The sequence below is a fragment of the Lithobates pipiens genome, unplaced genomic scaffold (genome assembly GCF_037356315.1).
Source record: "Lithobates pipiens isolate NorthernLeopardFrog02 unplaced genomic scaffold, aLitPip1_a1.2 Scaffold_18, whole genome shotgun sequence".
Classification (NCBI taxonomy): Eukaryota; Metazoa; Chordata; class Amphibia; order Anura; family Ranidae; genus Lithobates; species Lithobates pipiens.
In genome coordinates, this window is record NW_027507758.1 from 45,718,921 (window position 1) to 45,745,490 (window position 26,570).

Here is a 26,570-nt window from a genome sequence, read left to right on the forward strand (position 1 = left end):
CAGCACGATTTTTTTTTTTAGGAGCCAGCTCTATTTACATAATTTTGAGAAAACCTCAGAAGTTCGGTACCACCTCTAAACATTAAGAAACATTGATTACCTGGATCCAGGGATTATTCTAGCCCTGCTATAAATTAGATTTTTTTTTTCACAGCAACCAAACTTCCCCATTCATTTTCCAATTCTCACATTTCAGAATGACTGTATGCATTAAGGTAGCCCAGTTCTTGACACAACCATATGATAAGGATCAGTGGAGGATGGGAATGTCTTTCTAAAATGAGGTGACCTTACAAATCTCAGCAAAGATGTAAATGACAACAACTAAACATAATCAGATTATCCTTCAGCTGTTGCAGACAGGATGCTAAAGACTTACATGGTGCTCGGAGGATAACCGGAAAGGAAGACGGCTCTTAACCTGCTCTACGTGTGCAAGGGAAGGTACACCAGCATCAATGAGGTGGTAATGAAGTTACTTTGAATAGGTGGCCTCCATGGCTATAGATAAAAACTTCTACTGTAAAAACAGTAGAGATAACAGCTAGTATTCCAATACTGATTACAAGAAATGTGATCCCATCAATTTCATCACCATTAATTGGCATTCATGCTGCTGATCAAACAGGTGAGTTTAAATGCCATTTTATTGTACATGTACTTGACATATACTAAATACACCTATTTTGTAAGATTTGCTGTTAAAATAAGGATGTAGGGTGAAAAACCATGTCAGTTTTCTTTCCACCAGTGCTCCATTGGGGAAATTTCCCTTCACTTCCTTTTCTGTAGACACAACAGGAAGTAAGAGGAAATCTCTCCAAAGTGAGAGAAATGCCCTCTTCAACTGTTGTCACCAGAATAAGTGTCCCTATCGGATGAGTTCCCTTCTAATCGTGTTCTGGGGCAAGTCAACATTTTGGTCTCTCCCGCACTAGTCATAGTGGTCACCAGGACAAAACAAGAGCGTGTGTATCTATAATGGGGACATGGAAAGTAATAAAAACCTTACAGCAGTTCTGTCTACCTAAAGTAGCCACAATTTTCCCCAAAGACGCCAATCCTGACATGTGCTGCATTGTCTTTTCACAAGATTTCAGCAGGATGATGACGTCGACCAATACACTATGGAATCTGGGGAAAGGTAACCATAATATCTTATTGTTTCCCTTCAAAGGGCATACTTTAATTATAACTAAATGCAAAACTTTTTTTTTTTTTCATTTTGGATAGAGTTTGTAGTGTACAACGGTCCACATAACTAGGGCGTTTGTCCTCTGCCAAAATACTTTATGTAGATACAAAAGCCTGTGATATTGAGAACACTTAGACCCCGTTCACACCTGAGCGTTTTGTAGCTTGAAGCCTGAAGCTACGAAACGCTGGAGGGGAAAAAATTTATTATTCTCAATGGAGATGGTTCACATCTCCACTCCATGTCGCCTGAAGCCGAACGCCTGAAGCTCAAACAAGTTCCGGACCCTTTTTTGTCGCTCGAATTGAGCAGATTTGGGCGTTTTTCTTCTTTTAACATTGGTGACCTTTTGCCCTGCACAAAATTGCTGCAAATCACAGTAAAAAACGAAGCGAATCGCGGTAAAAAACGGCGCAAAAAATGGCGCAAAATTGCGCGATTTTCTGCTTGAAACCGCTACGCTCAGGTGTGAATGCAGCCTTAACTGTGCAAAAATGAACTAGAACTAGACGAGGGTGCGCTTCCCTACGCACCACAAGGCCAACATACTTTCCAGGCAAAAAAACGTGTCCTTTCCTATCCCAGAAAGTTACGAGGTATATACAGGTATGGTCTTACCTGCAGATAAAACTTTCTGTGTGCGGAGGAAACTGATGGTCAGACGCATGATGGAAGCCTTGTCCAGATGAGTGCTGATGTTCTGGGGCAAAGGAAGTTGGTGTGCCAACTCATAGAAGACCTCCGTCTCCTTACTTCTCCGACACCTTGCGGCATCTCGAGACTTTTCCTTTCTCCTCTCTGAACTGCTCCTACAAAAGAACATATTAAATGCAAATTAGAATAGACAATATCATAATGGGATGTCACTTCTCCATAGGACAACAATACAGATATACATTAAAAACAATCAGCAAGCTGAATTCCTATGCACGGCAATGAGAATTTCATTTATTGGGGGGGGTTGCGGGGGGGGGGGGGGTAGAACAGAACAAGGGCAGATCTGAGGGCTGGAGCAATAACAAATACTGAATTATAAGTGAAGAACCAAGCAGACTGATTCATACTCATTCATTTATTCTTCTATATGCAGTTCTTCTATATTCTATATCCTCTAACTCTTGATCCAGTAGATTACAAATACATTAAAGCGGTTCTAAAGGCTGAAGGTTTTTTTTTTTTTTAATGCAATACATTCTCTGAATTAAGGTAAAGACCTTCAGAGTGCAGTTTCCCCCCCCCCCAAGCCTCATCTACCCTTATACTTACCCGAGCCTGAGCTGGAGGCTGCATCCATGTTTGCCCCTCTTCCTTCCAGGGCTGCGGACTCTGGCTCTGCAACTGGCTGGAGTCGCGTGGCGTCACTCACACGAGCGTCGTCAGTCACGGCACTCGCTAGTGAAGAAACAGCACGGAGGGCCATTTCGTCACAGCACATGTGCCAATAACATCAGTACAAAGTAAATATCTACTAAACGGTGCAAGATATTAACTGTACCTATAGGTAAGCCTTATTATAGGCTTACCTATAGATACAAATTGAAAAATGAGGGTTTACGATCTCTTTAAGCCCTCCCCAGCCAGTGTCATTAGTACAGTGACAGTGTAAGGTATTAGCATTGATCATTGTATTAGTGTCATTGATGATGTCAGTAGCAGTTAGTCAGTCCCCTCCCCCCCGCCCCAACATCAGTTAGTTTCAGATTGTCTGCCGCACTATCACAGTCTCATTATAAGACCGTGATCCTCACCATTTCTAGTAAACAAAATAAATATTCCAATATATACAATACCCTAGTTTGTAGGTGCTATAGCTTTCATGCAAACCAATCAATATACACTTATTGGGATTTTTTATTTACCAAAGATATGTAGCAGAATACATCCTGGCTAAAATTTTAGAAGAAATTCGATTTTTTGTTTAAAAATGTATTGGATGTTTTATAGCAGAAAGTAAAAACTTCTTTTTTTTTTTTTTGCCCAAATGTTTGTTTAGAACACAAAAAAAAAAAAAGTGGCAATCGAATACCACCAAAAGAATGCTCTATTTGTGTAAAAAAAAACAATAGAAATATTGTTTGGGTACAGCGTTGCATGACTGCGCAATCGCTAGTTAAAGTAGCGCAGTGCCCAATAGCAAAAAATAGTCATGAAGAGGGGCAAAATCTTCCAGAGCTCAAGAATTAATGGGCTGCACAAATAAATGAACAAACTGTGCTTGCTGGGACACATCTTATGGCATAAACGAGCCCTAAGTATTGAAGAATGGCACTGAAAACATTGAATATATATCTCCCAGTATACACGTTATTTCTCCCATTGTATTGTGTTGACAGCCCCTTCTACAATGTGTCACTACTTTGTGTTTATCTGACTTGGACTCTATGAGCCGAGGCGCACGTCCTCCCCTTTGCCGATTATGTAAGCGTGCCTTCAGTTTGTGTGTTTTGTTGGAGCAGATTAAACCCCCCGGTACTCTGGGTGAAAGCACTCCTCACTTCTCAATGCCGGCTCTGATTTATGGAATTCTCCTAATGCATCTGGAATAAGTATGCAATGATTTCCATCATCCCGAGGAGGCCACTTTAGGAAAGAAAAAGTATCTCCATTGCTCATCAGATAGAAATAAAAAGTGTCTGGTGTGTGCCCACTGTGCACCTAGAGAGGAGCCCAACCATTACCGAATGGCATGTGGACAGGGACACATACAGACTTCCCAGTGGGCTACATGGAGCCAATGGTACAAAAATCTCCCAATATATGCCATGGTATGACCTGCTAGTTAAAGGCATATGGCTTACTAGGATTAAAGCATAGCCCCCTAACTGTCCCTGATTTAGAAGGACTGACCCTGATTTGGAGCAAGGTCCCTCATTCCGGTCTGATCTATATAGATGTATATAAAATGCACGTTTTATCTATCAAAAAAAGTGTTTCCCAGTGCCAAACCTTTCATCTGATTTGTAAATTGCTGCATTTGTAAATTCTAAAAGCTATTATGAAGGAATTGTAGTGGTAAAAAAAAGCACTTGTGGGTTTAACCAATCTTGTTTTTTTTGTACAATTTTCCTTTAAGGGGGCGTGGCAAGGGGTGTGTCCTATGCCTGCATACTTTTGCCGATAGGCGTCCCTCATTCCCATCTAAAAAAGTTGGGAATTAGGGACACCTATTAGCAAAAGTATGTAAGTATGAAGGATTAAAGTGGTTGCAATCCTTCCATATGCCCAGTGAAGTGACTGGCTTCAGGTGATAAACGCAGAAATGCAACAAATCTCCCTATATAAGTTGTACCTGTCTATCTACATCCATATCTTCTCTACATCCATTCAAAGAGCAGAATTTACACAGCTTTCCGGAGCTTCAGAAGGCAGGGGGTGGGGATCTGATGTCACACACTACACAGCAAGGAGCTGTAAGTGTAATCTGAGACCTGAGTGGGGGAAATGTACACACCACCCTCTGAGTCTCATAGGAAAACATGCACAGTTGAGGCCATCAATCACCTTCTGTGTGCTGTGGGTCCGGTGGGGGAGGGGGTCTGTCTTTGGAATTCTGTAGTGTTGAGATAACCTGTACAAGAATGACAGGAAAAAAAAAGTGTGGATAAGGCTTGGAACAACTTTTGATCCAAAGCACACAAAGTCATCTGTGTTCACATGGTGGAGGACGTGTGATGGCATGGGCATGCATGGCTTCCAGTGGCACTGGGTCATTGGTGTTTATTGATGATGTGACAGAAGACACAAGCTGCTGCTTGAATTCTGCATTGTTTAGAGATATACTGTCAGGCAAATGCAGTAAAGTTGATTGAACGGCACTTCACAGTACAGATGGACAACGATCCAAAACACACTGCAAAAGCAACCCAGAAGTTTTTGAAGGAAAAGTAGTGGAGTATTCTGCAATGGCCGAGTCAATCACCTGATCTTAACCAAATTGAACATGCTTTTCACTTGCTGAAGGCAAAACCAAAGGCTGAAAGACCCACAAAGAACAACTGAATACAGCTGCAGTTAGAGCCTGGCAAAGCATTAGAAAGGAGGGAACCCAGGCTTTGGTAATGTCCGTGACTGATGTAGATAGCAGGAGACAGAAATCAGACTAGGTTATTTGGATTGAGGCATGTATACACTATAGAAGAATAGGCTATGTTCCTTTTTTCCATTTCAGAGGTCTACAACCACTTTAAAAGGGTAGGTTAACCTCCTATCACTGGCTGTACGCATAAATGCCGCCAACACAAATCCTTCTACATAATTTGTACCCGTTTATCTGAAGCCCACTCTTCTTTAAAGCCTCCCAAAGCACACAGTTTAAAGCAGAACTTTAGTCGTCTTTTAATTTTTCCATGTATTAAATCTTATGCCCTTATTGTTTTAGCGTTGGATAGTAAAACATTTTTTTTTCTGCCAGTAAATACCTTATACAGCCCACTTCCTGTTTGGTAAAAAGCCTAGGCTTATGACATTATGCACAGCTCCCTCTCTCACTCTGAGACTTTGCGAGGAAGAGAGAGGGGGGCGGGGGGGGGGGGGGTGAGTCATAAGAGGGCCAATGAGAGCTGCAGAGCTGGAGGCGTGCCTCTGTGTAAATCCAGGAAGAGAACAGGCAGCAGCTTCTGCTGCCTACAGTAAAAATGATTGCAGCCAGACTCAGTGGAAGGAGATTTCTGCAGCATATTTAGCAAGTACAGAACCACACTATATATAAAAATAAATATGAAAAGTGGTTGGAGGGAAGCTTCAGAATGGCAAAGCTGTTTTTATTACAAATTATGTGAGCAGATTGCAGTTCCTCTTTAAATTTCTGAGCTCCAAAAGGCATGGATCACACACTGCACAACAGAGTGCAAAAAGCTGGGTGTAATCTGAGACCCGAGTGGAAGGAATGGACCCACCCCCCTCTACACAGTCTCATAGGGAAACATGCACAGCTGAGGCTGTAAATCACCTGCTTTGTGCTGAGGGGAGTGGCTGTCTCCCAGGAATACTTGGTATCAGAGTGTTTGGAACAAGCAGTGCATGTTAGATGCGGCCATGCATACTGCTCTATGCAATCTACAAATCCCTATACAGTGGAACCTTTGTTAACGAGTAACGCAGTTAACGAGCATTTTGAAAGATGAGCAACTTTTTTTTAAATCTTGACTTGGTTTGCGAGTGTTGTCAGAATTCAAGCCAATGTTGTGTGCAGTACCGCATTCGGCCAGAGGTGCGGGGGCGCCGGTGACACTCGGAATGGTTCGGAGCTGTTTGGAAATACTCAGAATCACTCGAAAAAACTCCGCTCTCTAGTGTTTCTGAGCCTTTCCGAGGGTTTCCGAGTTCAGCCGAGCTGTCTCTGAGTATTTCTGAGGCTCTCCGGTGCCCCCCCACCTCTGGCCACATGTGGTATTGCATGCAGAATGCGGAACAAATTATCTTTGTTTCCATTGACTTTTATGGGGAAACTCGCTTTGATATGCAAGTGTTTTGTATTACAAGCATTCTCCTGGAATGGATTATGCTCGTAATCCAAGGTTCTACTGCAGTACATTTCAAGCAAGAGAGGGCGGTTATGCTTCTACCTACAATGGGACCATGGAGAATGAACATAACCATCATCTATCAGGATGAAAACAGAAGAAAGAAAGCCTAAGATGTAAACAAAAGCAGCCATCACATTGAAAAATTGGTAAACTGCAATATAAAACATTTTGCTTCTGGGTTTAATACGGCCTTAAATAAAAAGGAAAAAAGCGACTGACTTTGCAAACAGTCAATTCAAGTAAATAATAAAAATAATAATAAAGAATAAATAAAAAAGAATGTATACTAATAAAAAAAAAATATATATATATTTATATATAAATAATCATACACGCACACACTCACACTAATATTAATATGAAAAATAATTAAATTAAATTGAAATAATTAAAATTAAATGCAATCTGCTCCATAACACTGTGATCTTGCTTGACAGATGACAGAATTCTTCTCCGCAGCACAAGAGTTTTTTTAATTAAAGCTCCCTGCTCCAAATATAAACATGTTTACTTTATTCTGCAGGAGGAAGCCGATGTTTCTTAAGGGATGCACAACAGGAAAAGCCTGCGACTCATTGATCTGCGTTCTTATGAAGGCATCAGCACGGCTGGTCCGCAGTACAATATTGTACTACCAAGGGAGCAATACCAAGGCCAAAAATAACAGCACATGTCATGGGAACATGCCCCAGAGATACCGCTGGCCGGTCCTGAGATTCAACCAATGTCTTCTTACTCTGCATTTCCCCTAATTGTATCTCCATTGTTAAAAATCTTATACAGGAACCCTATGAAAGTTCAGCACGGGCCCTATCCTCACCTATAGTGATGACCTGGGGGGCCCCAACTGAAGGTAAAAGGTCCAAGTGGTGGAAGAGGCACACTACAGTACTGCTCCCACTACAGGGGCCGATGTACTGATCTTGATGACATCACAGGGCGCCCAACCGCCACGGCAAAGGGTAGAAGAAGCTGTGGAAACTGGTCTGGCAGCACGGAGGAGTCTGAAGGGGGGGGGGGGGGGTCGGGAGAATCAGGTAAGTGCTCTTTCACACTCACGGTAAAGTGTGATCCCCTCTGAAGATCAATCCGCATTTGGATAATTTTTCAGAAGACACGTTATAAATCTGATTTAACCCTGCAATGCCATGCTGCAATCGGCCCTATTGGACTCAATCGGCAAAGTTGACAGATGGTACTGCCGGCGCTCCAGCTTAACCGCTTGCCGACCGACTGCAGTACATATACTGCGATAGGGCGGCTCCTACAGGCACAGCCATGTACCCGTATGTCGCTGCCCATTTCCAGGTTTCTCTGGCACTCCCATCCGCCTACTCCCCTGTGATTGCACACAGCGGGAGATTATCAGCAGTTCCCAGCCAATGATTCATGGCCAGGACCTGCTGATCAGCTGTGTCCAATCACAGCCCAGAGCCCTGTGCAGATAATCAACACAGGGTTCTGTACAGAGGGAACACTCGCTTTCTTTTCCCTCTAAAGCAGGAAAAATAAACCAATCTGTAGTAAAAATCAGCACAGATTACACATTGTTAGGCATACAATTAACCTATTGATTGCTCCTAGATGTTAACCCCTTCCCAGCCAGTGTCATTAGTACAGTGACAGTGTATAGTATTAGCATTGATAACTGTATTCGTGTCACTGGAGATGTCAGTGGCCATTCCCTCCCCCCCCCCCCCCAACTTTTTGAGATGGGACAGAGGGACACCTATTAGCAACCGTATGTGGGCATAGGACACCCCCCCGCCACACCCCCTTAAAGGTAACTTATACAAAAAAAATTTGTTAAAGCCACAAGTGCTCTTTTTAACACTATTATTCCTTTATATGGATGAAAGGTTTAGCACTGGGAAACACTTTGTGATAGATAAAAAGTGCATTTTATATATAACTGTATGGATCAGACCAAAATGAGGGGCAAATGAGGAGGAAAGAGGGACAGAGGGACTTTGTTCCAAATCAGGGACAGTCCCTCGAAATCAGGGACAGTTGGGAGCTCTGTCAGTGGCAGTTAGGCCGACCATACACGGTGCAAATTTCTTTCCTGCAACCACGATTCCCCCCATTAACACAAAAAGTGCTAAATTGTCTTCCCCCGGCTGGGGGGCGGGTTGGAGAAGACAGTGATTATCGCTAGCGGCTATAGTAGCTGCTAGCGATAATCACAAACGAATCCAGCGTTTTTTTTTTATTTAAACCGTCAATTTTGGTTTCAGCCAAGTGTATCCTGAATTTTTGGTACTGAAATTATTATTGCAGTGCACCACTAATACATGCATACACAGTATATATATATATTATATATTATATAACGTCAAAAGAAAAGGCGGCCTATTTCGGTTTTTCTCTTTAGCACAGCAAACAATGATGAGCTGGATGTTGATTCAGATAACAGATACCTCTAGCTGCCTGCACACATTCTTCAGTGTCCCAGTGGACTGCAATCTGGGGGGAGGACTACATACTGGTAATTATAGAATTCTATAGAGGAAATAACTGGTAATGCTATATAAATTATAAGCAGGGGGAGTGGCCCATCACTCATTTTGGGGCTCCATTGCTTCCTATTGGCTCCCCATGGTTCCTGTTCTTAGACAGCACAGGGCAGTCAGTACTCCGGGCTCTAGAAGCTCCGCACATTTCAGCAATGCTCTGCGTGTTGTGAAAATGTTCTCTTCACATTCCAGATGTTGTTTTGAAGAAGATACAAGAGATTGGTACATTCCGTCTATTGTCTGAAGAATCCTCTGCTCGTGTTTGTCTTTACCTTCCAATATTAGAAAACCAAAAAAAAAAAAGTTTTCCGATTGATAATTAAAGCTGAAGTCTTTCCACTTGACCTCCGAAAGATTTACCCCCTTAATGACTGGGCTATTTTTTGCGATACGGCATTGCATTACTTTAACTGACAATTGCGCAATCGTGCAACACTTTACATGAATAAAATTGATGTACTTTTTTTTCCAACAAATAGAGCTTTCTTTTGGTGGCATTTGATCACCCCTTTTTTTTTCCGCTATGAACAAAAAAAGACCAACAATGAAAAAAAAAAAAAATAAAGCATTTTATACTGTATGCTATAAAAAATATCCAACAAAAACAAACAAAAAAAAAATCTAATTTCTTGGGCCAATATGTATTCATATATTGATTGGTTTGTGCAATAGTTATACTGTCTACAAACTATCGGATATTTTTATTTTATTTGATTTTTTATTACTAGTAATGGCGGCGATCAGCAACTTATATCAGGACTGTGATATTGCGGCAGCTAATTTGGACACAAACTGACACTTTGTGGGAACCAGTGACACCAATGCAGTGGTGCTAAAAAAATATGCAGTCACTGTACTAATGACACTGGCTGGGAAAGGGTTATCAGGAGCAATCAAAGAGTTAACTGTGTGCCTAGCCAGTGTTTTACTAAACTGTGGAGGGAGGTGCTTTTACTAGGAGAAGGCATGGATTTGTGTTCCTGCTTTGCAGAGACGGAGGAGCCATGCCTTCTGTACTGACAGAACGGCGATCTGCCTTGTTTACATAGGCAGAAGCGTTCTGCCTCTACTGAATCAGCGGTGGGTGCTGGCGGACATTGAGCCCATGGTTCCCGCTGCTGGGCTCCTGCTATGTGTGATCACAGTGGATGTGAACCACTGGTGCCGCGCATGCTTGGGCCCAACACAGAAGAGCCAGATCACACTATATATATATATATATATATATATATATATATATATATATATATAAATAAACACACACATATGTGATCCGGCGCACAGGTGCCGCCCTGTAGCAGTATAACGGCTATTGGGTGGACCCATATTTTGCCCTCCCCGGTTACTATATTTCCATCCCTTATCCACATGCTAAAATCTGTTTTTAATACACACCTAATTTTAGACACTGTGACCTCATCACAGGGTCTCTGTCATTTCCTCTGCAATGCAGGCAGATCATGGTTGGTGGGAGGGGATATCTGATGGTGTACATCACTTCCTGAAAACAACATCACAGCATCCTGCCCTGTACCCCTCTCAAGCCCTGGTGCATTACATTGTCACGTGGGTCTGAAGGGGTCCAAAACAGAGGAGCCTTCTACACGATTAGGACTGTAAATTGCAACACAGCTACTGAGGACATGGTTTCCGATTGGCTGCTATGGTCTACAGCGGTTTGAAAAACACCACTTTAAAGCAGAGTTCCACCCAAAAATGGAACTTCCGCTTTTGGGAATCCTCCCCCTCCGGTGCCACATTTGACACCTTTCAGGGGGGAGAGGGGAACAGATACCCATCTAATCCAGGTATTTGCTCCCACTTCCGTGCATTGATTGCCGCAGTATCCGTGAATACCTACACCATGTCCGGCCCCTCCTCCCCCCCGCTGTCTTCTGGGAGACACACAGGTCCCAGAAGACAGCAGGGACCAGTGAGATTGTGCAACTTGTACATGTGCTTTAGGGAACCAGGCTGTGAGGCCGCAAGGCTTCACTTCCCGATTCCCTTACTGAAGATGGCGGTGCCTCCACCCGAGAGCCGAGGGACAGATCGCCTTCGGGTGAGGACATCGCGAGCGCCCTGGACAGGTAAGTGTTCAAATTAAAAAAAAATTATTATTATTTTTTAAATTAAAATTTGGTGGAACTCTACTTTAAAACAATGCCCTGGATCGGCACCGGCACACCGCTTACACGGCCGACATGTTTCCTGGAGTTTTTGGGTTCCCGGGCCGCAATCGCGTCACTCCCGCGCATGCATGTGTGTGTTCCGCCGATCACGGCATGGGCCCTAAAGAAACAGCACAAACGGGCTGTTCCTTCAGTGCGCATGTACGAATGACGCCAGCGTCAGCGTATATAGTAAATATCTCCTAAACGGTGCAAGTTTAGGAGATATTTACTGTACCTACAGGTAAGCCTTACTATAGGTACAATTAAAGAGGAAGACTTCCTCTTTAAGTCGCATCAGAGTAGCGCAGGAACCTTTTGAAGTCACAGCAACTTTAAGTCGCATAGATTTGAATGGCTTCCCTTGAAATACATGGGCTGTGACTTGTCGTGCAACTTGTGTGTCCAAAGTTGCATGAAAAGTCGCACGAGTGTGAATGAGGCCTTAATGCTCTGGACTGAGACAAGTACACACTCTATAGAGGGATGTGTTTTGTTCACATTTCATGTCTGAGGTTTACAACCACTTTAAAAGCTGAACTCCACGCAAAAAATAAAAATTCATTTAAACATACTCCTCAATAGCCACAAAGGATATAAATTCACTTTATATACACCAAATATCTTTGCAAACTTAGACATTACTTTGTAAAAGTAGCAATGAGATCATCACTGGGCTGTACTTAACCTGAGCAGAAAGCAGAGCTGTGGGAGGGGCCAAGCAAGCCCCACCCACTACAGGCTGTCTGCAGAAAACTACAGGAGGGGGCGGAAACCAGACCAGTCTCCCTGCACAAGGAGAGAGAGCAGCAGTGAGTGGTCTTTATTACAGGAAGCTCCTCCACAGAGGGAAAGTCTCACAAGTGTGGAGGAAGTACACAAAGCATGCAAACATACAAAGAAGAATAATACACAACTCTTGTATTTAGACACTATTTTCAGGGACTGGCTGCAGGGACAGGACTAGACTTTGTCACTATGTGTTTGACAACAGACAACCATGGGTAGAACGTGTTCGGTGAAATGACCTCTGAGCCAGATGGACGGCGTATAATTTGATTCGTCTTGCATCTCCCTTCCAAACTTTGTTGCACGGTGACCCCTTGTTCTAAAAAAACATGACCTCTTGTTCTACCAAAAAAATGTGGAATAAATAAATATTGTGTGCGGACTTACTACACAGCTCAGTGCCACTCGTACCCTCTGTTCCTACATAGGAGGTACAGCCAAGCGTATTTCTGATACTCATGTCAGATCAAACTAATCAGAAAAAATAAGTAAACCGCGGTGTGTGTGTGTGTGTGTGTGTGTGTGTGTGTGTGTGTGTGTGTGTGTGTGTGTGGGGGGGGGGGGGGGGGTGCCCAGGCCAGCAAAAATTCATTATAATAAATTCAAATTTAATAACTGAAAATAAATAATTTTAATGATCTAATTCTAATAATAAACGAGAGGAAGCTCTGTTGACTTCCATCATCCAATCATGTGCAAGCAAAAATGTTTTTTTATATTATTTCTGTGAATGTGATTGGGTATTCTTTGATAAAGCGAAGCTTTATCTCATTTACTAAGCTGTGGAGCAACTGCCGAGTGCACAGCCTATTTGCCTTTAGAAAATCAAGCCAATTTAATTTCAGGCAGGCAGAAAATAAAACACCAATGTGCCTCATGTGCCTCCTATTACAGGGACTAGCTTCAAGGCTAATATTTCCAAGAGAGCTTAATCACAAGACCCAAGTAAATGGTTTAAACACTTTGAGTAAATCTCTGAGGAATGTTTGTATTAGAGACTTTTCTTGTATTGTGCAGGAAATGTTCCAAAACAGTCACAGAAGGGCTCCTAAACAGTTGTCGGGTCACTTTTCAGGGTCATAATCAGGGGCGTTGCTAGGTCTGCAAAAGATCTGGGGCTAGAGCCCATAGCAACAGTCGCCAACCTTTTTGCATGCCCACGGGCTGGAGAGACCAGTGGTAAGCAAATTTTCACGGGCGATGGTTGGTGTTGGCACTTCAATCATCATGGCACGGTTGATACGGTGTCAGGGTGATTGAAGTGTATTATTTTTATTGCTACATTGTAATATAAAACGAAATGGTTCAACTCACCATACTGCAGAATCAGTGAGAGCCCTGGGCGTGTCACTTGCCACATCTCCTGTCACCAGATGCAGCGTGTCACTTGCCACCCTCATCTGTCACCAGATGCAGCGTGTCACTTGCCATCGTCACCTGCCCCTAGATGTGGACTGTCACTTGCCATGTCTGCTGCCACCATTTGCAGACTGTCACTTGCCGCGTCAACTGCCACCTTTTGCAGATTGTCACTTGCCACCAGATGTGGGTTGTCACTTGCCAACTGATGTGGATTGTCAAGTGCCATGCCAGTCAGTGCCACCAAATGTGAATTGATGCTGCATTGGTGGCAGGCTGACAGCACTGGTCCATTTAGTAAGAGCAGGAGAGCGGTGATGCGGGGCGGGCAGTGAGAGATGATGTCATCTCGCTGCTTCCCACCGCACCTCCAACATTGAGGCAAGGGGGTTTGGATGCAAAGTGGAGCTCCACGATGACAGGAAGCACGTGACCTCCACTCCACTGTGCTGTGAGGGCGGAAGAGCGCTGATATGTGGTGGGCAGCGAGAGATGATGTCATCTCTCTGCTGCTCGCCGCGCCTCACTCCCAAATTGAAGAGGCCGCAAAGACCACCGACATGGAGTGGGTGGAGAGAGATATCATCTCTGCTCCTCCACCCACTCACTTCTCTCTTCTCCTCCGCCTCTCTCATGCAGCCAGCCCACCCACTGCAGCAGCCGCAACCCGCTGGCTAGAAAGGGACCTTGCAGCAAGAGACTCGGGGCTATGGGCCAGAGATTCGGGGCTATAGCCCCAATAGCCACCTCCTAGCAATGCCCCTGGTCATAATCACAGCTTGAATATATGTCCAGCTAAGCCAGCCTATGGGGTTCAGCTCAATGAATCCAGATGATTTGAAGCAAGAACGGTCTTTTTTCAATTTTACAAACAAATAAATCCCAACTCTGGGAATTATGTAGTAGTAGTAGTATTAAGACACATTCAACTGGACCTGTTCTGCTACGCTAAAGACATTTCATACCTTGTCCAACCCACGTCTTGATTGAGTTACTAAAGGAAAATACTGTGCACTCTGCAAGTGCAACTGCTCCAGAACTTAGTAAATTAAGTGAAGCTCTGCTGACTTCCATCATGCAATCACGTGCAAGCAAAAATGCATTTAAAAAAAACATTTACATGAATTTGATTGGCTATTCTTAAAGTGACGCTTCACCTTATTTTCTAAGATCTAGAACAAATGCACTTGCAGCGTGCAACTGCACTTTGCAAAGTGCACAGTCTATCTGCCTTTAGTAGATGAACCCCGTAGTTTGTCCACCAGGTGGTGTCCTCATATAAGGTTATCTTTTCTATGCAGAGTGGTTTAGAGTCCGGGCGGAGACAAAACAGGAAAGGAGTAGTTGCGAGAGTTGGCCCCCATGGCACTGATTGGAGCCCTATTTGCAGCCATGTAATTCTGGAAGTGTGAGGTATTCCCCAGCTGGGGAATACCTGAAGAGGTCCTGGAACCCTAGTTGTATGTCTGCCCTGTGGAAGGTACTGCCAACCACTGCCAGCACTGAGGGGGGCATGCCTGCCATACCAATTCTTAAGTAAAGCATTGAAAATTTACTGGACTGGTGTCTTCCTAGTTTTTGGCCTATTCTGATCTAGAACCTGGAATCTGGAAGTGTTTGGCATTGTAATGTACACGTGACATTGAACTGTACATATTATATGCTCACTCAGTGTGGGGACTCACTCTGTCACAGAAGCTAAGACAAGAGGCAACTTAGTGGTACCCAGGAATGAAGCGTTATGCCACCTTCCACTTGACCCTGCCTACAAGGTAGCACCAACGCCTTGATCCAATTACCATGGAAAGGCAGATGTTATTATCATAGGACAGGATGGGAGGTATGAAAATTGTGGAACTGTCCAATTTTGGCAATTTCACACCTCCCATTCTGTCCTTAGATAATGACTTCTGCCTGTTCCTGACACTCAATAATACTGAAGACGTGAATTGGAGAAACTACGAGATGTCTTCAACTTTGCAGAACAAGTCTAAATGTACCCAACTACTACTAGATATGCCATTACATGTATAATCCTGGGACAGACAATCCTAGGAATTTTGGGTGGTGTGACACGCTCTTTTGCCCCAATTGAACTGGTACCGGAAGGGATATCGTTTGGAGTTCGCGATCGGCCGACGCCTGCCCATTTTGATGATATGCCCTGTGTTTCCTTACGTTTGTAAGTGTATTTCTTTTTATTTTTATATTTTTATTTTAAAGGCGGACCTTTTTGATTCTCCAATGAAATACATATGAGTCCTGCTCCATAAAGTGTTTTCCCCTGGTTTGGATGGTTCAAGGCTGACGTATCCCTTAACCTGGTTTACGATAGAAAGTTCCATTGGGATGGTTCAAGATTGACCTATCTTCTGACCTGACTTGTGAGAAAGCGCTCCTTACTGGGGCATCTGGTAAGGGGCTAGGGCTATCTGTTTGGTGGAGGTATACCTGGTTTCGGTTCACGTTAATCCTTAAGGGTTTTTGGATTGGATCATCTTCATTCAACACGTGGCGTTTTCAGTTGGACTCATAAAAAGGACTTTATAATATTTGTCACATTTATATTGTTTCACTTTTTCACAATGTATAGTCTTTTTGGACTCAACTTCACATGTTTTCTTTTTTGAATTCTTGGTACCACAGACCCAGCATTACTTATTTCAGGGTTTATGGTAAACGAGGGTCACTATATATGTTTACTTTACAAGTTGTAGGTATTATTTCATGTCACATTTAGTTATTAGATTTGGTTTTTGAATTTTTAAAGCCATAAGAAGCACATCTTTTTGGGGTGGCTCATATCCTAATTTAAATATTAGGGATTGCGCAGTTCTCTCTTTTTCTCTTTTTCTACACGTATATCACTTTTGGTATGTACTAGAATTGCTGCATCAACAATATTCTTTTTGCTATACACTGTAGCGCAGATTTCCTTTCCCCTTTAATCCTAGGAATTACACAAAAGTTACCATAAAATCTTATAAGAAAATTGTCAGTAAAACGAAAGGTCTGGCAACAGGGTCTCTTAAAGTGGTTGTAAACTCTCAGAACCCCCCCCCCCCCAAAAAAAAAACCCTGCAAAGACAAAAGGAATAATGAGCATCTCATACTAGCTCATTATGAAATACTTACCTTAGATCAACGCTGTTTCAGCGATCCCCGTACACCGCTGTGACAGGCGACATGTCTCCCGGAGTTATTTCCGGGTTCGGGGGCTCCAGCAATTTGATTGGCCAGAGCTGCGATGTCATCACTCCCGTGCATGCACATGGGAGCCGCCACTCACAGCACAGCTACTGAAGAAATGGCACGAGCGAACCGTTTCGTCAGTGCGCATGTGCCTAAGACGTTGGCACATGCAGATACGGTGAATATCTCCTGAACGGTGCAAGTTTAGGAGATATTCACGGTACCTACAGGCAAGTCTCATTATGGGTTTACTTGTAGGTAAAAGTGGTAGTACAGGGTTTGCAACAACTTTAAAGCTGAACTGTCGACAGTTTTCAAAAATATTTATTTCTTGTTCCTGCACCAACTGGTGATTCTTCCCATTCCAGCCTTGAAATATGGGCAGGCCCTTGATGTCATCACCAGAGATGTGCAAGATGGAAAAATCTGGTTTGTTTGATTCGTTTGTCAAGTTAATAATTTTGTTTCGTCATATTTGCTATGTTAGAATGATTTGTTTTCAGAATTTGTTTTGTATATTCATAATTGGTTAGTAAATTTGTTATTTTCAAATTGATTTGAATTTCATAAGACGGCGACATTTGTATATTCTATTCTATTTTTTCTATTCTATTCTATCCTTATCATCGTACTTCACCTTTATACCATACTATATTTATTTCAATATGTTTCCATTTCAAATATAAATTCATGTTCAAATTTGAATTAGATTTTTTCTATTTTTTTTTCCAATAGATTTTAAAATTTTTGGAATTCAAATACATTTTCGAATCCTGGGAATGCGCAATTATTTTCAATGTGTTATTTCGTTTTATCATTTCCGATTCGTTAAAATTCGTAACTACTGTGATTTTGGAAATTCAGACACATCTGAAGCTCCGAATTATGAAAATTTCATCCAAATTTCAATTTGTAAAAAAAAAAACAAATTGCATATGTCTAGTCATCACATGTAATACAGGACCAGAGGCCACCTCTGGTCCTGCTTTGCATGTGGACATGATGATATTGGTGAAGGGGACCAAAGACATGGGACTGGTCATCTCTCTTGAAATTGGTTGGTAAGAAGCCTGTGGGAGTGAGAAGGTGAGCAGTTCTCTGCATTACATCCCCTTAGACTAAGCTATAATTCATAAATATAAGAGGGTGAACCCTAATTCAATTTTTTTTAAATAATTGTCCAAAATTCAGCTTTACAAGGCGTTGATCAGTTGCCAGCTGTTCCTGGACTTTTGGCAGCACAACTGCTCCTTGTACTGTCTTTTTTTTTTAAAAAAACTTCTTATGTCTATGGTGGGATTAGGTTCATGTTCTTACAGTTTATAAATGTCCTACTATCCTGGATGACATCATGTAAATTTACCACTAGAACATACTATTGTTTTGCCAAAAGCTGGACCTGAATGCAAATTACCAAAATATAGACAGGACCAACTCCAGTACAACATAAAACAGCACACCCATTACTTGGGAGAAGATAATCCAGTATTTTTTTTTTAAATTACATAACCTATAAAGACACTTCTTCCATCCAACAGTATAATACAAGTAAAAAAAAGAATGCAAACACCACAAGTAGATATAGGGGTTGCTTTACTAAAGGCAAATAGGCTGTGCACTTCAGAGCAGTTGCTCCAGAGCATAATAAAGGAGGTAAAGCTTCACTCTGCAAAGAATACCTAATCACGTGCAAGGAAAATAAAATGAAGAAAACATTTTTACTTGCACATGATTGGATGATGAAAGTCAGCAGAGCTCTCCCCACACCCCCATTTACTAAGCTCTGCAGAAACCGCACTTCCAAAGTTGCTAAAGAAGAGCTGAACAACTACACACCGTACTATAAAAACAAAAGACGTGTTATAAAATCTCACTTTAGCACTATAATGACATCATACCATAGGTATATAGTACACCCTAACAAAATGAGTAAAAACATAAAACCAAACTCAAATAACACGTGGAAGAAACCAATACTGCCATATAGTAAATAGGACTAGTAAAATATAAAAAAATTATAACAAAAGTAAAAGACTTCTGGACTTATAAAAGTATCACGTAGGTACACAAACAGACTTACTTATCGCAACATCTAAAAGCTAAAGATATAGATAATCAAAGTACTGTATGGGGGGTTATTTCCTAAAGGCAAATTCACTTTGCACTACAAGTGCAAAGTGCACTTGAAATTGCACTTGGAAGTAAAGTCGCTGTAGATCCTAAGGGGACATGCAAGGAAAATAAAAAACAGCATTTTAGCTTGCACATGATTGGATAATACATCAGCAGAACTTCCCCTCATTTCAGATCTACCCCTCAGATTTACAGTAACTGCACTTCCAAGTGCACTTTCAGTGCAATTTAAAGTGCACTTTGCACTTGTAGTGCAAAGTGAATTTGGCTTTCGTAAATAACCCCCAATGTGTCGTTAAAGCAACAAATCAAGTTTTTTTTTTTTTTGTCACCCGAAATCGGATTTTCTAGTACATCCTGTACATTTCCAATCCTACACCAATTAAAAACCATAGACATAAAATATAGGGGGTTATTTACCAAAGGTAAATCCACTTTGCACTGAAAGTGCACTTGGAAGTGCAGTTGCTGTAGATCCAAGAGGGACATGCAAGGAAAATAAAAAACAGTATTTTAGCTTGCACATGATTGGATGATAAAATCAGCAGAGCTTCCCCTCATTTCAGATCTACCCCTTAGATTTAGAGCGACTGCACTTCCAAGTGCACTTGCAGTGCAAAGTGGATTTAACTTTCCTAAATAACCCCCATAGACCCTGGATGGACAAAGTAATTAGTGTGTGTATAGTAAACCTGTGCTTAAAGCCTGCAAAGCACAATAGCAGTTTCACTTAAAAGTGAAGTATGGGAATTTATTTTATTTTAGAATCAAACTTAAATAGGTGGATGGAGCATCGGTCCCCTGTCGGCTGTAAGGCTAAAAACCGGGTGATCAAACACTGCTGATCGCTCAGTTCTCAGAGCTCCCTGAGCAGAGAGATGGTGACTGTCAGTCAACGTCTGTCTGCCCCTCGCTGCGCTCACAGGAGTGCTGGACTGTGGAGAGGACAGGAGCGGCCGGCTCAGACTCTCACTGTATCTGGTCCTCAATGGATAGATTGTTAGCAGCATGGCTCCTGCTGCTGTCAATCAAATCCAGTGACACAGGGGGCGGGGCCGAGTCCTGCTGTCTGTGCAAATGGATGCTGCAGCAGGACTCAGGAGCGCGCCAGCACAAGTGCCTCCATGGAAAGTGGCTCTCTGTGGGGGCACCTGATGAAGAGGAACCAGGAGCGTGTCAGGGTCGTTACCTGGTTGGTCGCGGTGCTGCCCGTGTTGGTGCGCGCCGATGTCCTGCGGTGCGTGCTGGGGTGCGTGTTCCTGTGCGTGCGGTGTTGCGCGCCCCTGTGGGCGCTGGTGCGCGTCGGTGTGTGCCCTCACGTGCCCCTGCTGGCGCTGGTGCGCGTCAGCGCGCTGTGGTGGGCACTTCGGGTACCGCTGGTGTGTCTGCCGGCGTTCGGGGGCGCGCGCCCGCGCGCGTCGGCGCGCGCGAGTGCGCGGTGCTTGGCGCCAAACGGCCTATTTAGGTCTGCCACTGACATCTCCCAGGTGCTGCCTGATCAACAGCTTCTCGGTTCCTGTCCCGTTGTTCGTATCCTGTGTTCCTGTTGCCTATCTCCTGACAACCCGGCTTTCCTTTGACACCGCTGACCTCTGCCTGCATCTGACCTCGGCCTGTTTGACCTCTCTTCTGCCTGCTCCTTCTGTGCCTCTGCTGCCCGCCTGTTGCCGTACCCTGCCTGCACCCGGACTTGCCTGCTCTGCTCCTGTTCTGTACCCAGCTTGCCTGTGTCCTATCTACACACCTGCTGCCGGAAGCTTCCTGCAAGTTCCTGCTCCTGGAGCCATATCACAGGCTCTCTTACCACTCCGCACTCTCAGCCACCTGTCTGCTCTATCAAGGGTTGTAAGTCGGACACGTACGGGAGACCACCCTCTGCCCAAGCGGACTCATCGGTTCGGTAAGTGCCAGCTTGACAGAGCGCCAGAAAAGAAGGATTGGGGCAGCAAAACCCTTGTACAGGGCAGGGAAGTATAACATGTTTGTGGTTTTAAAAAAAATAAAAACACGAACCTTTACAATCACTTAAAGGTGAAAAACCTTGAGACTTTACAACTCTTTCAAGATATGAGGGCTGCATCAGTTTTCTTAGGCTTTTTTTCCCTCTAGCCGATAACACACCTTCTATATGAGCGAGACAAAACTCACAATGTACAGCAGGCAGCAGCACTGTCAGCCTGGAGTGGTTTAAATGTATTAGCAGATTTAATTACACTAACAAATTTTAGCTAAACTCCAACTTTCTAATCAGTCACAGCAAACTTTTTTTTTTTTTTTCGGATAAAGGTTTTACATAAATAAATTAAAGCTAATCATTTTGATCCCCTCGCTAGTGTTAAGCGGTTTGTCTCATCCATGTAAAACTGATACATTCTGCTAGAGAGCTTGAGCTTGTGAAGAACAACAGACTTGCTGGCGTTATCACCAGATGAAAGTAGAGGAAAAAAGGCCTAAAAAATAAAATAAAAACCAATGCAGTCATCACATTTAAGAATTGGTAAGCTGCAATAATAATAAATGTTTGCTATTAGGTTTAATACTGCTTTAAGGGTTTGGAGGACATATGGAATACCATAACCTTATTTTACTGCATAGAAATGCAACAGCTGCTATTCAGCAGATCTAGTAACTTCTTCGCTGGTTCTTGAAGCGCTTCCAAGGCCTTATCAAACTCCCTGTGAAAAATGCAAATGCATTCCAGCAACAGTTTACTGAAGATGTCATCCTGCAGCCAGAACAGAAAGCACTCCTACTCCATAAACCCAGCTACTGTACTCCCAGGGATCACATTATCTCCCGCGGCTCAATCATTTACCTCGACACATAAGCTGGAGCTGCAATGGAAAACCTGCCCTGGAAAAAACTAGGCCAAGGGAAGTGTAATGTACACCAAAGGGACCAAACAAAGTGGTACCCGTATAACATTGTAATTGTATCAATGGAACAAAAAGTTGTGTGAGAAGTTACATGGCAAGCAACGTCAGCCACATACATAGATACACAGTTACCGTTAGGTTTAATAAAAAAAAAAAAAAAACACAAGGCACATCCATCTAGATCAGTGATTCTCAACCTCACTAGTGCCGTGACCCTTTGATAAAATTTGTAGGGACCCCTAACAGTAAAATTATTTTTGTTGCTCCTCCTTTGCTATAATTTTGCTACTGTTATGAATCGAAATATAAATAACCGATATGCAGGGTGTATTTTCTTTCTTACAAATTTAACACAACTAAAGCGTAGTGATCAAAGTGTTACTAAACCCAGCACCCTGCATTCGCTATATCCGGTCTTCCACAGTACACAGAACATGGAGATGCAATTATTTTAGTAAATATAAACTGCTAAATACCTTTTCTCATCAGCAGTATATAGCAGTCTTGTGACTTCTATCAGTGTCCAGCCAAGCACTGGTCAAAACATGTAGGAGAAGTTTTCTGACTGACCTATGAGGCTGCAAGACCCCTGACCCTCTATCTGGACAGTACTGATTGGCAGCTGATCACAAGCAGCCACTTAGCTCAGTAAAAACATTTTACTAGCCGACCAAGTTTCCAGACAGAGCGAGTATGATCAATAAGCTGTTTATATGCAAATCATAAAAGCCTACTTACCTTACAAGTAGTTAGTCCGCTGCAGTGTCTCCTCTCCCGGAAGTGACGTCTCGCCGGGCCGCTGATGTCACTTTTGGGAGTCAGGTCTGTGGATCAGACGGATCGGATCAAGATTCGGCAACCACTGGCAAAATTGGCATTCGACCCCCGAGGTGGTTGTGATCTACAGGTTGAGAACCACTGATCTAGATCAACCAAACTCTATCATTTCAAGTAGAATTCTTGCCAAAATGTTTTAAGGTAGATTGAGGAAGGGTTATATGCTCTATTAAACTGAGCAAATATAACAGTCCCAACACTGAGCAAGAAATGTATGTATGTATGTATGTATGTATGTATGTATGTATGTATGTATGTATGTAATAGATTTTTTATATATATATATATATATATATATATATATATATTGTAAGGGATCTTCCCGGGGTAGGGTGTGTTTGGACACAGTTCACAGCAGACTTGGAATATATGAAGCAGATCTTGGCGTTTATTCGTGGTACAAACAGTCCAGCAAACAAAACATACAGCAACACCGTGCTTTCTAAGTACAACAAAATAAACAAAAGACCTAGCCCGGCTGGGCGCTTACTAACAGGTTCTTCTCACCTATCTGACATTTATAAAGACAGCGTCTTTTCGTCTGGATATCGCAGGGTGGGTTTTAGCTCCAGCAGTGTCTGTGCTTGCAGCTTCCTTCAACATACAGGCTGTTCATTCCCTGGCTGGGAGCAATCACCTGCAGGCCTTGCAGAGCCTTTACCTTCCCAGGCTAATTAGGATCAAAGCTCACCTGATCCCAAACCCAGAACTGGATCGGGGGATGTGGAATGACAGGTCCCTCTACCAAACCTACCTGCCATTCCATATAAACCCAGGCCCGGCAAAATTACTTAACCACTCAACAGCATATCGCTGCTGAGAAACTGATCCATCCTGGATTTACCATCTCACACTATGTCGCAACCTAGGTGAGATGTACACCCCCTCGATCACTTCTCCAGTGACATGTCTACATATCCCCCCCCTCTTTTTCAGACCGGAGGGCTGAGCCTTTTGTCCCCACAGACAACTTACCCTCGACAATGCATCAGCATTTGCCTGTAGTTTCCCTGGCCTGTGTTCCACAGTGAAATTAAAGTTTTGTAGGGACAGAAACCATCTAGTCACTCTTGCATTTCTCTCCTTGTTTAACTTCATCCATGTTAGGGGGGCATGGTCTGTCACCAACTTGAATTTCCTGCCTAGCAAGTAATACTTTAAAGCTTCTAGAGCCCACTTTACTGCCAAACATTCTCGCTCCACAATGGCATAATTTTTCTCGGCCGGGGTTAGTTTCCTACTCAAGTACGTCACTGGATGCTCCTCACCATTCACTACTTGTGAGAGTACTGCACCTAAGCCTGTGTTAGAGGCATCTGTCTGGACCAGAAATTCTCGCCTGAAATCGGGGGTGATTAACACAGGTGGTTGGCACAAGGCAGACTTAAGGCTTTGGAAAGCCTTCTCGGCCTCTGGGGTCCACGTGACCATTGCTGTCTTTCCGCCCTTTGTCAAGTCAGTTAGTGGAGCAGCAACTGAGGCAAAGTTCGGCACAAATCTACGGTAATACCCCGTAATACCCAGGAAAGCTCTAACCTGTTTCCTTGTCAGGGGTCTAGGCCAATTCTGTATTGCCTCAATTTTATTTAGCTGTGGCTTAATCAACCCTCTCCCAATAATGTAGCCTAGATATTTGGCCTCTTCTAGGGCTAGAGCACACTTCTCGGCATTTATGGTCAACCCCGCATCACTTATGGCATCCAACACGGCCTGTACCTTACAGAGGTGACTTTCCCAATCAGGGCTAAAAATGACCACATCATCGAGGTAGGCAGCTGAGTAATCACGATGTGGTCGCAGAATTAAGTCCATCAACCTCTGGAAGGTTGCAGGCGCTCCATGTAACCCGAATGGCATCACTACATACTGGAATAGTCCATCAGGGGTAGAGAATGCCGTTTTCTCTTTAGCCTCAGCAGACAGTGGAATCTGCCAGTAGCCCTTTGTGAGATCGAGGGTGGTTATGTACCTGGCGTTACCCAACTTCTCAATTAACTCATCTACCCTGGGCATAGGATACGCATCGAACTTGGAGATCTCATTCAACTTTCTGAAATCGTTACAGAACCTCCAAGTTCCATTGGGCTTTGGGATTAGCACAATTGGGCTGGACCATTCACTCTGGGACACCTCAATTACCCCCAGAGCAAGCATACGTTTTACCTCGGCAGATACGGCTTCCCTACGTGCCTCCGGTATCCTATAGGGCTTAAGGTTTACTCTGCTTCTAGGCTCAGTTTCAATGTGATGATGGATGAGGTGTGTACGCCCTGGGAGGTCAGAGAACTTGTTTTTGTTTTTCTGTAGAAATTCCTGAGCCTCCTGTTTCTGTGACACTGATAGAGTATCACCTACCTTGACTGGAGGGATTGGTTGTGACAAATTATTAACAGTATTTGTCGCCACCAAGGATTCCCTGTCTTTCCAGGGCTTGATCAAGTTTATGTGATAAACTTGGAAAGGCTTCCTTCTACCTGGTTGGTGCACCTTGTAGTTCACCTCACTGATCTTTTCAACAATTTCATAAGGACCTTGCCACTTCGCCAAGAATTTACTCTCAACAGTGGGGACTAGTATAAGGACCCTATCGCCTGGGTTGAATGTCCTGATTCTTGCGGACCGGTTGTAAATCCTACTTTGGGCCTCTTGAGCCCTCTGGAGGTGTTCCCTTACGAGGGGCATTACAGTGGCTATACGGTCCTGCATTTGTGCTACATGTTCAATAACACTCTTGTATGGGGTGGACTCATTCTCCCATGTCTCTTTTGCGATGTCCAGTAGACCCCTAGGGTGACGACCATAGACCAACTCGAATGGTGAGAACCCGGTGGACGCTTGGGGCACTTCCCTAATAGCAAACATGAGGTAGGGTAATAAATGATCCCAGTCACGACCATCTTTTTCCACCACTTTCTTCAACATATGTTTCAAAGTTTTATTAAATCTCTCCACCAATCCGTCCGTCTGGGGGTGGTATACAGAGGTACGGATGTGTGAGATTTTAAATAGTTTGCATAACTCCTTCATTACTTTCGACATAAATGGCGTACCTTGGTCAGTTAGGATTTCTTTGGGGATCCCAGTCCTAGAGAACATATAAAACAACTCACGTGCAATTGTTTTAGATGCAGTGTTTCTTAAGGGTACAGCCTCAGGATAGCGGGTCGCATAATCCATGACTACCAAAATATACTGGTGTCCTCTAGCTGACTTTACAATGGGACCCACTAAATCCATGGCAATACGCTCAAAAGGCACCTCTATAATAGGGAGCGAAACCAAAGGACTGCGAAAATGAGACACTGGGGCATTAACCTGACATGTGGGGCACGACTCACAGTATTTTTTAATGTCATCATATATGGCCGGCCAAAAAAATCTCTGGAGAACCCTCTCTCTCGTTTTGTCAGTCCCCAAGTGTCCCCCAAGAACATGGTTATGAGCCATGTCAAGCACCTGACGCCGGTACGGCTTAGGTACCAGAAGCTGTTCCACAATCTCATCCTTAATCTTATTGACTCTATAGAAAAGATCATTAGTCACCGAAAAATGTGGAAATCTTTTTTCAGCATCTGGTTCCTGAGGTACCCCATTCATAACAGTAACCTGCTCTCTCGCATTTTTGAGAGTGGGGTCCTGTAATTGTGCAGCCCCAAAATTATCCCTAGACACCTCTAAGTCTAGTATATTTTGCTCAGTGGGAGGATCCTCCTCCCCAACCAGGACCTGCAAAGGAAAACAATCATTTTCATCCTGCATACTTTTATCATTCACAGCGGACAAGGCAACCTTCTTAGAGGTATCCTCACTCCTTTTGGGGATTTCTCTTTTTTCCCAGAGAGCCCAGAATAACGGAAAATCGCGGCCCAATATTACATCATGCATGAGGTTTTTAACCACACCCACTTCATATTGTACGGTGCCTTGTTTAGTCCCGACTTTAGCCCGCACTATAGGGTACACTTTTGTATCACCAT

General features: G+C 43.3%; 1 protein-coding gene across 1 annotated transcript in view; it reads right to left on the minus strand.

Moving 5' to 3' along the window:
• Nucleotides 1-26,570, minus strand: part of EPAS1 (endothelial PAS domain protein 1) — a 179,767-nt gene that overhangs the window by 92,311 nt on the left and 60,886 nt on the right. Inside the window, exon 2 of the mRNA XM_077485078.1 lies at nucleotides 1,814-2,004. Coding sequence (XP_077341204.1) covers nucleotides 1,814-2,004 — 191 coding nt within the window. The remainder of the gene's footprint in view (nucleotides 1-1,813; nucleotides 2,005-26,570) is intronic.